The sequence below is a fragment of the Ovis aries genome, chromosome 11 (assembly GCF_016772045.2).
Source record: "Ovis aries strain OAR_USU_Benz2616 breed Rambouillet chromosome 11, ARS-UI_Ramb_v3.0, whole genome shotgun sequence".
Taxonomy (NCBI): Eukaryota; Metazoa; Chordata; class Mammalia; order Artiodactyla; family Bovidae; genus Ovis; species Ovis aries.
This window is the reverse complement of record NC_056064.1, coordinates 60,339,268-60,351,897: the sequence shown is the minus strand read 5'-3', so window position 1 is coordinate 60,351,897 and position 12,630 is coordinate 60,339,268. Positions and strand designations below refer to the sequence as shown.

The 12,630-nt window shown below is 46.3% G+C and overlaps 1 protein-coding gene across 3 annotated transcripts in view; it reads left to right on the top strand.

The window, feature by feature from the left end:
* Window positions 1-12,630, top strand: part of MAP2K6 (mitogen-activated protein kinase kinase 6) — a 107,798-nt gene that overhangs the window by 68,737 nt on the left and 26,431 nt on the right. For 2 of the 3 annotated variants that reach the window (XM_004013148.5, XM_060395056.1), the window contains exon 2: window positions 5,232-5,298. In XM_004013148.5, the coding sequence (XP_004013197.1) occupies window positions 5,232-5,298 (67 nt within the window). Of the gene's footprint in view, window positions 1-1,374; window positions 1,600-5,231; window positions 5,299-12,630 lie in introns of those variants that run through there. The other variant, XM_042256469.2, reaches the window with a different exon arrangement.

The window sequence follows — 12,630 nt, the reverse complement described above, 5'->3', positions numbered from 1 at the left end:
AGAAAAACGGCGACGTGTTTACAGTGAGCTGTGCAGCTCTCCTTGTCTCCATTTTGTGTGATTCCGGAGACACTTGGCATCCTGGTTGGAGCCTCAGGGGTGGGTGGGGGGGGGTGCCCCCTTTGTATCACCATCATAGAGCAGCTTTCTTCCTGCGCTCCCTTCGCTCTGCCCTGCTCTGTGAGTGGCTGCATCCGAGCATTGCGATTTAAGGACGTTCAGCGACACTTCTCCGCTGGTTTCAGCGCCAGCCGCCCTTGGAACTCAAGCCTCATATACAAGTATGAAGGTCAGGGCAGCCAAGGCCTTCAGGTTGCCAGTTCCTTGGCAGGAAATCCCATTCACGTTGGGAAACAGATTTTTAAAATACGTTTGGCGCAGGGAGCAAAGCCACTCTTTTGTGAGGCTGGGTCAATGGTGGTAATCACCACCCCGCAATCACGCCTCACCAAGCCCCCTCACCCCGGCCAAGCTGGCCTCACGGTGCCCCTTCTGTTGACCCCATGCCATCCTCTCGCTGTTGGGGTTGGCCCTGCAGCAGGGTCTTCTGTTTTATGTCATAAGGCTCATGAGAGGAGCCTTTGTGCCCAGCTTCACCGAGCCGGTGCTGAGCAAGAGGTCTGTGTACCGCTTCCTGCAGTAGGGTCAGAGCTGGTGAATATGTCTGTGACTTGGTAAATGTTTTCTAAGTATTGGCAAGATTTTTTTATTCCCTTTTTTTTTTTTTTTTCAGTTCTTTCGCAATGCCATTTTGCTCTGGGCTGTGATCATCAGGACCCAGCTTTGGTTTAAGATAAATTTTGCAAAGATATGTGTGTAGTGGACTACAATATTTTCTGAGAAGACGGGTGTGGGCGGGCCACTGGCTGATGTACGATGGGGCCACATATGTTTGCTTCATCAGGCCAAGATTTCTTTTACCCTCTGCAGACTGAACCAGTTCAGAGGACACAGCTGGTTGAGATCGGCCGAAACATACAGAATTTTGGTCTTCTGAGAAGGCTGGTTACCAGCATGTGGCAAAACCTGGAGCCTCTTTTCTGAGCCAGCTTTCATTTCTGCTTTTGCATATCAAGCGAAAAAGCCATTTATCACAGTCGGTCACCTTGTTTTATTATTCATTTTGCTCCGTCTGGTTAAGTTTCAAAAAAGCACAATGTTAAATGTTAGAGTCAGGTTGGTCGGCAGCCTTCCGAAGGGGAACAGATTGCTTTGAAGCAAACACAGCTGGAAACGGACTGCACGTTGCGTCCCTTTCTTCTAAGCAATGAAAGAGGCATTGATAGAAAGGCGGCCGAGTGCTGGGCTCTCCAGGGTCACTGATTAACGTCACACCTTGGTCGTCCCAACGGGCGCATGTCTCCCTCCCTTGCTGAAGTCGGAGCTCCTCGGAAACAATGGACTTGCAGGGGTTTAGGGGGACGGGAGCTGGAGGAGGGTGGAGCCTCGCTCTGTCTCTCTCTCAAGTGTGGTCCCGGGAGCTGAGAGAAAATGCCTGCTGTGAGGTTTTCTGCGGCTCCTGCCTTTTGCAGCCTTGAAAACCGCATCAGAGTCACGTCTGCTGGTGTCTTACTGGATTGCTTTTCCAGCGATGGGCAGGTACGTGAATTATGGAGTGCTGGCGTGTGCCTTTGTGAGTTTTCTTTTCTTTGATCTACTTTTAAAACATGAAGGCAGGGTGTTTTCTGATGGTGTAGTTCAACCAGGTTTTGTTTGTGCAAAAGCATTTTGGAATGCTTTTTCTAGTTTTTGTCAGAGGAGAACCTGGGGTGGGAGGGCGGTCTTCTTTTCCTATACCAAGAAGACCTTACTGTTGTTTGGCCATCTCTTTCTTGTCTCTGTGCCAAAAGTGTTTTTTTGTTTTTTGTTTTTCTTTTTCCCCTCTTTCTTTTGCTGTTTCTTCATATGATGATTTGGTGGGTTTTAGTTTGAGTCGATTGCTGTTAAGGAACTGACTAATCATTCATTGCTGTGATGTAATTGTTCATTGGTATGTTAAAGTTTTCCAAAGGTGTTTTTCTCCATAAATAGTTATCTTTATTGACGTCTATCTAGTAAGAGGTGAGTTAGAAATGAAGAGGAGAGATGTAGGAACTGAGTTAGGGATGAAGAGGAGAGTAATGTTGCTTGCTCAAAAGACACCTGGAGAGGCTTTTCCACAGGCAAGATATGCTTTAGTCTCCTTTTATTTTACCTGGGAGAGCTACAGGGCTGTATCAGCTGGGATTGGTCTCCTGTATTTGAATCTGTATGTCGTAATCCAGACAAGTCACCTTTGTTCCTTTCTCCCTAGACTATCTCGGGTAAAATAGCCTTTGCTGTGAATTTAGCTGAGGCCCACGGATGGGAATTGTTGGAATCCAGCCATTTATCTGTTTGAATTGTCACAATCAGATCCAGCTTTAGCATCCTTCTGGTATACACTACAGCTCCGTGTATTGTCAGGAACTAACTCAGTGACATGTACTGAATGGCCATAGGCGCTCCAGGAATAGGAAAGTAAATGATGAGGTTCGAATTCTTAAAAACACGCGTGGGGAAATCTAAATGAGGAGAGAACTGAGGCGACCTGTTGCAACGAAGGTGGCTCTGAATGGCTTTCTCTGGCAAATATTGTATATTAACGTGTATATGTGGAATCTAGGAAAAAATGGTAGAGATGGTCTTATTTGGAAAGAAGAGATAGAGACACAGACATTTGTAGGCAGGGGTGGGTGAACTGGGTGATTGGGACTGACCTACAGGCTGCTGATTCTATGTGTAAATCAGGTAACTAGTGAGAACCTACTCTGTGGTACAGGGACCTCTACTCACTGCTCCATGACCTAAATGGAGAGAAAGTCCAGGAAAGAGAGGATATGTGTAAACGTACAGCTGATTCACTTTGCTGACCAGCAGAAACTGGCAACGTTGTAAAGCAACTATGCTCCAGTGAGAGAGGCTTTCTCTGTGTTGACTGCCATCAAGCATGTTGCTTGCTGGCTTTATACACGTTGGCAGAGTTAATCTGGGTTTTGGATTTTGACGGCACAGAAAAGTCTCGATATATAGGGCTATGAGATAACACAGGCAGTTCTTTTTAGAAATCTTTATTTTTAATTAGAGGATAATCACTTTACAATATAGTGTTGGTTTGTGCCACACAGCACCATGAGTCAGCCACAGGTATACATACGTCCCCTCCTTCTTGAACCCCCTCCCGCCTCCCTCCCCATCCCATCCTCTAGGCTGTCACAGAGCACCAGCTTTGGGTCCCCTAATACGGCCAGTTCTGTTCCCGAGTTTCTGCAGTGACTTCTTCAAGGAGACTCTGCAGATTGTTTCTTGAAGTGATTATAATTATTATTATTTCATCGCTCTTTCTGGTGTTATCCCATGGTTCTCGCATCAGTCTGGGAAGGTAGGTATTGATGTTACTATTAATACACCATATTATAGCTGAGGATAATAAGGACTGGATGAAAAGTGACCCGAGGTCTCTTTGCATGTGGAGAAACTAGGGGTAAGCTGGTCTTTACAGACCCAGAATCCCACACTTCCCCTCTTCATTCTCTCCGGTCCCCTCTACACTTCGTCCACTGGGGAGCGGAGGAAAAGCCCCGGGTCCTTGGGGACGTGGACTCTGATTCTGGCCAGGCCGTCGCGGGGGCTGTCTGACGGTGAGCAGCCCTTGAAGTCTGCAGCTGGTGTTCTCCTGCGAGGAGGAAACCGGGGTTTGATTTCTTCCCTCTCTGCGCAGCCTCAGCATCTCTGTGCGGGGCCTTAGTCTGGGCTTTTGTTGGCCCTGTAGCAGCCCCGACAAGCAGAGAAGAGGCGAGAGAGACAGCTGACCTGTGCGTGTCCCGTCCAGCTCTGCTTTGGGCTTTCCTGCCGAGCCCAGGGGACCCCGGCGCTCCTTAGGTGGGGAAAACCCTGGGTCCTTACAAGACGAGTTGCTCTGATCGCCTGTTGTAGTTCAGTCGCTCAGTCGTGTCCGACTCTTTCTGGCTTCATGGTCTGCAGAGCGCCAGGCTTCCCTGTCCGTCACTGTCTCCCAGAGTTCGTTCACACTTGTGTGCATCAAGTCGGTGATGCCGTCCAGCCATCTTGCCCTCTGTAGCCCGCTTTCTCCTGCCCTCAAGGTTTCCCAGCATCAGGGTCTTTTCCAGGGAGCCAATTCTTTTCATCAGGTGGCCAATGTGTTGGAGATTTAGCTTCAGCATCCATCCTTCCAGTGAAGCTTCAGGGTGGATTTCCTGTAGGACGGACTGGTTTGATCACATCTTGAGCTGGCATCTCTCAGTCTGTTCTTGTAAACTCATCATCAACAGAAATGTTGCAGCCAAGCCCTCTTGTGGTTTCAGCCTAGGGACAATGAATACATCGATTACGTTCCCATCTGGCTCACAGAGAAGGGACAGCCTCCTTGCACGAACCCTGCTGTTTCCTTAATGCTTTTTGGAACAGCGCAAAAGTAAATTAAGATTGCTCTCCCCTGCTCCAGGTGTTGTAACTGAGGGCAGGTGGCCGAGAACGGGCAGGGCGGAGCAGTGGGGAGGGTCATTTCTGCTCTCCTGCCTGGTTTGCTCCGTCAGCTCATCACAGACCCCGGTGGCCGGCGCGCTGTCCTGGGAGAGGCGGCTCTGCACTTGGCTGAGACCTCTCGTGCTCGTTTGTTAGTCTCTCAGTCCTGTCTGACTCTTGTGACCTCTTGGACTGTAGCCTGCGAGACTCCTCTGTCCATGCAGTTCTCCAGGCACGAATACTGGAGTGGGCTGCCGTTTCCTCCTCCAGGGGATCTTCCCGACCCAGGATTGAACCTGCATCTCCTGCATTGGCAGGCGGATTCTTTATCTCTAGCCGCCAGCGTAGCCCTGATGGACATAGTAAAGGAAGCAACCTGTAACCGACACCGCCCACCGCTGTTGCACAGGAAAGGAAGGAGGAGGCTGGGATGCCCAACTCCCAGCAGAGAGAGACGGCAGGTCTCCCTGGGTGAAGAGAGCTGGCATCCTTCAGGGACCTTTCGTGGACTCCGGGAAGCCCTCACCCACGACCTCAGTCTGCACTCGGAAGTTCTGTCCCGCCTGGCAACTATGCCTCGTCACTCACTCACAGCCTTCCTGGTGGGAAGCGGGGCTCTGAATGCAGGGATGAGACTCGGGCTCCCAGTTCCGTCCTTTCTCTGCTGCCTGGTCTCACGCTGTGATCTTTGTAGGAGCTTAACATTATCCTTCCATCTTTCCCTGCAGGCAAGAAGCGAAACCCTGGCCTTAAAATTCCCAAAGAAGCGTTTGAACAGCCTCAGACCAGTTCCACGTAAGTTGGCAAGATCGCCGTCTTAATCCAAATGCTTGTGCTTTACAGGTTTCCAGGGAATGGGAGTTCCTTTTCAGAAGGGTGAGTAATGCTTTGACCGGGGAGGTAGTTTGTTAGAAAGGAGAGCCCTTTGAAGCAGGGAAGCCAAGGACTTTTACTGTTCTGAGACCTGAAACGATCTTAGTCGGCTAGTCTTTATGGAATGGGTACCTTTGAATTTTGTTGGCTAAAAATTTTGCAGCCGTGTTTGGCAGATGGCTTGTTGTCCTTCTTCAGTCGCTGAAGTCGTGTCTGACTCTGTGACCCCGTGGACTGCAGCCCACCAGGCTCCTCTGTGCATAGGATTTCCCAGGCAAGGATACTGGAGCAGGTAGCCATTTCCTCCTCCAGGGGATCTTCCCCACCCAGGGATGATCGAACCCACATCTCCTACGTTGGCAGGCGGATTCTTTACCACTGGGCCACAGGGAAGCCCTGGCGGATGGGGTCTTAAATAAATTCAGAAAGGTCACTGGCTGGGGACTTTTCCCATTTTATCTGAGAAAACCCCTCAGGGAGCCAGCACTGTGAACTTTGGGTTGGGTAGGAAGGTGGTACTTGGTGAGGACTCAGCGTCCTGTACTTAGATCCTGTTCCGTATGAACAGAAGGCAGACGTGAGATACAGGTCCACACCTTATGAGCTAAGCCGTGGGTCCAAGGCCCTGAGACATCCCAAGCCCTGGGGAAGCGGGCACCTACTCCTGGAGCCTCCCTTTTTCTTTGTCTCTCCGTGTTGTGGGGAGGGTATTGCCTAGCTGGGGGCAAGGTCAAGTGAAAGTCGCTCAGTTGTGTCCGACTCTAAGTCCGTGGAATCCTCTAGGCCAGAATACTGGAGTAGGTAGCTGTTCCCTGCTCCAGGGGATCCTCCCAACCCAGGGATCAAACCCAGGTCTCCCACATTGCAGGCGGATTTGCTACCAGCTGAGCCACCAGGGAACCCCAGCTTGGGGCAGGACCACATCAAAGCATCTACATGGGAGGAAAGGCAATTCCAAGAAAAAAATTACAGCAGAGGGGGCATGATAGCCCTTCCAATGGAAACTTAGATTTAAAAAATATATACATTAGTTTGGCTAAGTTGGGTCTTAGTTGCAAGTGAAAAGCATTACAAACCTGCCCCCCAGGTGACGCAGCGGTGAAGAATCCGTCTGCCAGTGCTGGAGGCGCAGGAGATGCGGGTTCACTCCCAGGGTTGGGAGATCCCCCGGAGGAGGAAACGGCAGCCCGCTGACTTTGTGGGACTGATGGGCGAGCTCTCCGGACTAACTGTTTGTAGGAATTTACGCTCATCTCCTCTCCATCTCCATCTTGTTGCTTCCTGATACTTGCGCAAATGCAATCATGCATATCCTCTCTGAGACCGGCCTTTTTCTCTCAGCATCATTCCCTTGAGGTTCATTCGAGTTGCCGCATGTACCCACAGATGATTCTTTGTCATTGCTGAATGCCATTCCGTGGGGTGGATACCCCAGTGTGTTAAAGCCTTCAGCCTCTGAAAGCCTTTGAAGGAGATACAAATAGTTTCTGGTTTGGGGCTGTTATAAATAAATGTGCTGTGAACATTCCTGTGTAAGATCTTGCATAAAAATAAATCTTCATTTTTCTGGGATGTATGTCCAACAGTGCAATTATGGGTTGTATGGTAAGTCCATTTTTAGTTTTGAAAGAATTGCCAAGTATTTTCCAGAGGGCTTGTACCAAATTACACAAAAACATATGAATGGCCCAGTTTCTCCTCAGAACTGTTTCTCATTTTAACCATTCTGGGAGACATGCTGTATCATTGCAGTGCTAATTCTCACTTCTCTAATGGCTAGGGATACTGAATACTTCTGGTGTTTATTTCCCATCCACGTGTCTTCTTCAGTGAACCGTCTAGGCACTTATTTGTCTGTTATCCAATCATATTTGTTTTTAATGTTGAGTTTTGAGGGTTCTTTCTATATCCTCGATGCAAAACGTTTGTCAGGTGTGTGACTCAATAACAGTATCTCCCAGTCATACTGGTTCTTTCCATCTCTCTCTATTGATGAAGCCCAGTCTATCAATTTTTCCTCTTATGAGTTACGTTTTTGGTGACAAGTCTAAGCACCCTTTCCCTATGCTTGGGTCCTAAAGATTTTCTCCTCTATTCTTTTCTAGAAGTTTATAGATTTACATATTAGATTTAAGTCTGTGATACATTTTAAGTTTAATTTCTGTACAAGGCATGGGGTTTTCAGTTGGGCTCTATTTGTTTTCCCAGTGGATGTCACTAGCTAAAGTTGCTCCAACACCAATTGCCGAAAAGACTGTCCCTGCTCCATGGAATTGTTTTTGCTCATTTTAAAGAATTAATTGGGGATATTTGTGTGTGTCCGTTTCTGGGTTTTCTCTTCTGCTCCACTGATATCTGGGTCTGCTCCTCCAGTGAGAACTGGACGTGGAACAACAGACTAGTTCCAAATTGGGAAAGGAGTCCATCAAGGCTGTATATTGTCACCCTGCTTATTTAACTTATATGCAGAGTACATCATGAGAAATGTGGGGTGGATGAAGCATAAGCTGGAATCAAGATTGCCGGGAGAAATATCAATAACCTCAGATTTGCAGATGACACCACCCTTATGGCAGAAAGTGAAGAAGAACTAAAGAGCTTCTTGATGAAAGTAAAAGAGGAGAATGAAAAAGTTGACTTAAAGTTTGTTCAACATTCAGAAAACTAAGATCATGGCATCTGGTCCCATCACTTCATGTCAAATAGATGGGGAGACAGTGGGAACAGTGGTTGACTTTATTTTGGAGGGCTCCCAAATCACTGCAGATGGTGACTGCAGCCATGAAATTAAAAGACACTTATGCCTTGGAAGGAAAGTATATTAAATAGACAGCATATTAAAAAGCAGAGACATTACTTTGCCAACAAAGGTCTGCCTAGTCAAGGCTGTGGTTTTTCCAGTGGTCATGTATGGATGTGAGAGTTGGACTATAAAGCTGAGCGCCAAAGAATTGATGCTTTTGAACTGTGGTGTTGGAGAAGACTCTTGAGAGTCCCTTGGACTGCAAGGAGATCCAGCCAGTCCGTCCTAAAGGAGATCAGTCCTGGGTGTTCACTGGGAATATTCATTGGAAGGACTGATGTTGAAGCTGAAACTCCAATACTTTGGCCACCTGATGCGAAAAACTGACTCATTTGGAAAAGACCCTGATGCTGGGAAAGATTGAAGGCGGGAGGAGAAGGGGGCGACAGAGGATGAGATGGCTGGATGGCATCACTGACTCCATGGCCATGAGTTTGAGTGAACTCCGGGAGCTGGTGCTGGACAGGGAGGCCTGGTGTGCTGCGGTCCACAGGGCTGCAGAGAGCGGGACTCACCTGCACGCCTGAGCTGACTGGCTGGCCACTCCTCTGCCTCTATCTCTCTGTCTTGGTTTCTGCAGCTATAGATTAAACCTTAATTTTGGGAAAAGTGATTCCTCTCACTTTGTTTTCTTTTTCAAAACTATTTTGGTTATTTTAGGGCTTTCATCTTTTCCTGTTAGTTTTAGAATAAGCTTGTCTATATCTACAAGTAAACTCACTTGAGATTTTTGGTAGGAATTGTGTTGAACCAAGAGATCGATTGAGGGAGAATTAGCATCTTTATTTCGTTGTCTTCCAATACGTGAACGTGGTAGATTTCTCCAAGTATTTAGATTCCCATTGATTTCTTCCATCAGTATTTTATAGTTTTCATCATACAGATTCTCTGCATTCGGTTTTATTAGGATTTATACCTAAGTGTTTCTTTCTATTTTGAAGCAATAAAAATTGTATTCCATTAAAAAATTTTGATTTCCACTTTAGAAATTTAGAAATGCAGTTTATTTTTAAAATATTTTTATTTACTTGTTGTGCTGGGTGTTTGTTGAGACGTGTGGGATCTAGTTCCCTGACCAAGAATCAAACCCAGGCCCCCTGCATTGGGAGTGTGGAGTCTTAGCCACTGGACTGCCGAGGAGGTCCCTGCAATTGAGTTTTGAGTTGATTGCATACCCTGTGACCTTACTAAACTCAGTTATTAGTTCCAAGAGCTTTTTTGATAGATTTCTTACAGTTTTCTGTGTAGACAATCATACTTTCTGTAAAAAGACCGTTTTATTTCTTTCTCTTCTGTTTGTTTTTAACCTTTATTTCTTACCTTATCTTAGTGGCAAGAATGTTCAGTACTACATCAAATAAGACTGCTGAGAGCAAGCTGACTTGTTTTGTTTTCCATCTTAGAGAGAAAGCATTTAATCTTCCACCATTAAGCATGATGTGAAGTCCTCATGGACGTTGTTTACGAGGTTGAAGAAGTTCCTCTCTGGTTGAAGTGTACTCACCCAGAATTCAGTTTTCATCATGGATGTGTGTTGAATTCTGTTGAGTGATTTTTGTGCATCGGTCGCTGTGATCGTGGAGTTTTCTTCTCTGTCCTGTCGACATGTGTTACTTTGATTGTTTAACAGTTTTTGCATGCTTATCCGGCGTCATGGAGCGTTAGTTGGGGCACTTGGCTCTTCATCACCTCCTGTGGGACCTTCCTGGCAGTGTGCAGACTCCGTTGTGGCACGCAGGCTCTGTAGCTGTGGCCCTCGGGATCGGTTGCTTCATGGCACGTGGGGTCTTAGTTCTCCCACCAGGGATCGAACCCACATCCCCTGCATTGCAAGGCAGATTCCTAACCACTGGACCTCCAAGGAAGTCCCAACACTGGTTGATTTTTAAAATATTGAACTCGCCTTGCATACCTCAAAAAATCCCACTTGGTTTTGGTATACTGTGTTTCTATACACTGCTGGATTTAATTTCTGCAAATATTGAAGATTTTTGTGCCTGAAGCTGGTAAGAGATGTTGATCTATAGTGGGTTTGTTTGTGTGAATATATTATGTTCTGGCTTTGGTATTTAAGATAATACTGACCTGATAAAATGTGTTGATTAGAATGCCTTCTTCTGTTTTCTGGTAGACATTGTATAAGATAGGTGGTAATTCTTTAAAAAACAATGTTGAGCTATAATTTACATATAACATTATCTTAGTTTTAGGATTACAAAATAATGGTTTCATATATGCAATTTAAAAAAAAGTTTGCTAAAATTTCTCCTGTGAGACAAAATGGGCTTGTATATTTCTTCTTCCCAAGCTTTTTAATGACACATTCAATTGGTTTAATAGTTATTGGATAATTCAGATGATCTATCTCATTGTGGCTAAGTTTTGGTAGTTTGTGGTTTTCAAGGAATTGGCCTATTTCGTCTAACTTGTTGAATTTATGAAAGTAAAGTTGCTCATGGTATTTCCTTGTTATTATTTTAATGATGACAGATATGTTGTGACATCCTCTTTTTTTTTTACTGATACTGATAATTCATGTCTTCTCTCTTTTTATCTGTGTTAGTCTTGCTAGAGATTTATCCATTTTATTGATTTTAAAAGACCTAACTTTGTTTTATTTTCCCGCTTTCAATTTTATTGATTCCTGCGCTTATCTTTATTACTTCCTTTGGGATATATTCTCATTTCAGCCTTCCAGCGATCTTGCATTCTTCCTCCCTTTGAAATCTGCCAGTCTTCCCCTTCTTCTAAGTTATGTTAATAGTCTGTCTTTTCAGTAAATTTCTGAAAACTAACATAAACCCTCACTTGGTATAAAAAAACTAATAAAAAGCTATGCAGAAGTAAAGGTCGGTTCTCTGCTGTCTGACCCTCGCGTGGTGGGACAAACCTTGACTGTACTCTTCCGTTTCGTCACGTCCAGCCAGGGCCCCTCTGTGATGGTCAACAGTCTCACTTTGGCCCAGGAAGAGGCTTATGATACACTGTTGATGTTGTTGTTGTCATTGTATTAATACTGAGGCTGAAACTTGTGCTCCTCAGGAAGTGGTTTCCGCATTTGGAGTTTTCCTTGGCAGTTTTGTGAGGCTGGCTTGGTGATTTTTGCCGTTTACACCCGGCCACCTTCGGCTGGACCGCACAGGAATAGACTGGGACAGAGGCCTGTTCTTCTTAGGGCCGTGCGTGTGGTCGCCTCACTGCGTCACTGAGGCTGGTGTGTCTGTGACGCGGGTCTCTGGGCTGTTCCCCCACTGGATGGACAGCAACGATTCCTAATTCTATCTTGATTCTGTGCTGGTCAGCATTCTTGCAGTTAATCCTCACTAGAAACTCAGAGGCAGTTGTTATTCTGCTCGCTTTATAAGGGAGAAGGCAGGCCTGTCCAGGGGTCAGGTGTCCTTCTCGAAGCAGCTGACCTCACAGAACCCAGACTCTGGTGCTGGAATCCGTAGGTTCACATTTGGGAGCTGAGCTTCCTCTTGAATATCCTAGGCAAGTTACCCAAGTCTCCTAAGCCTTAGTTTCCCCGGTGAAAAACAGGAGCAAACATGGCTGTGGTTGCTATGGGGATTGGATGTCATGGGCCCTATTAAGTGTCCAGCGCAGTGCACGCTCCAGCGTGATTTCTCAACGACTGTGGCTCTCAGTGTTGCTGTTATTATTATTATTTCACTTAATAAGTGGGAGAGCTGGCATACAGACTGAGAGCTCTCTGACCCTCCACTATGTGCTCTTGGCCACGTTAGACCCGGCCACCACAGCCAGATGGTCCATGGGAGGCGGGGCCTCTCACTCTGTAGTTGAGAGGACGTCGTGGCGGGGCTCTGCGTCACAGTGTCACCGTCTCACTGAGTGACCTTAAGTTATTTAGCCTGCTTCACTGTCAATTTTTCACATTAAAACAGAGTTAATACTGGGACTTCCTTGGTGTCCAGTGGTTAAGAATCCATGCTGCCAATGGAGTTGGCAGGAAAGCAATTAACCCAGTTTTCAGGTTCAATCCCTGGTCAGGAAGCTAGACCCCACACGCCACAGCCCACATGCCGCACCTAAGGCCCAGACCAGGTAAATAAATATTCTAAAAGAGTAAAGCTAATACCTCTAAGAGCTGTGAAAATTAAAAAAGACTTTGGGTTTAAAGGGCCTTGCCTGGTCTCTGGCCCAATTAGGAGCTTTATATTATCATTAGATTATAAGTAAATATTGTTATTTATAGGCAAATAATGCATGCATGCTCAGTCGCTTGAGTCGTTTCCGACTCTTTGTGACGCCATGAACTGTAGCCCGCCAGGCTCCTCTATTCATGGAATTCTCCAGGCAAGAATCCTGGGGTGGGTTGGGGATCTTCCCAACACAGGAATCCAACCCAAGTCTCCTGCATTGCAGGAGGATTCTGTACTGCTGAGCCACAGGGGAAGCCCAGGCAAATAATAATTGTAATAGTAATCAGC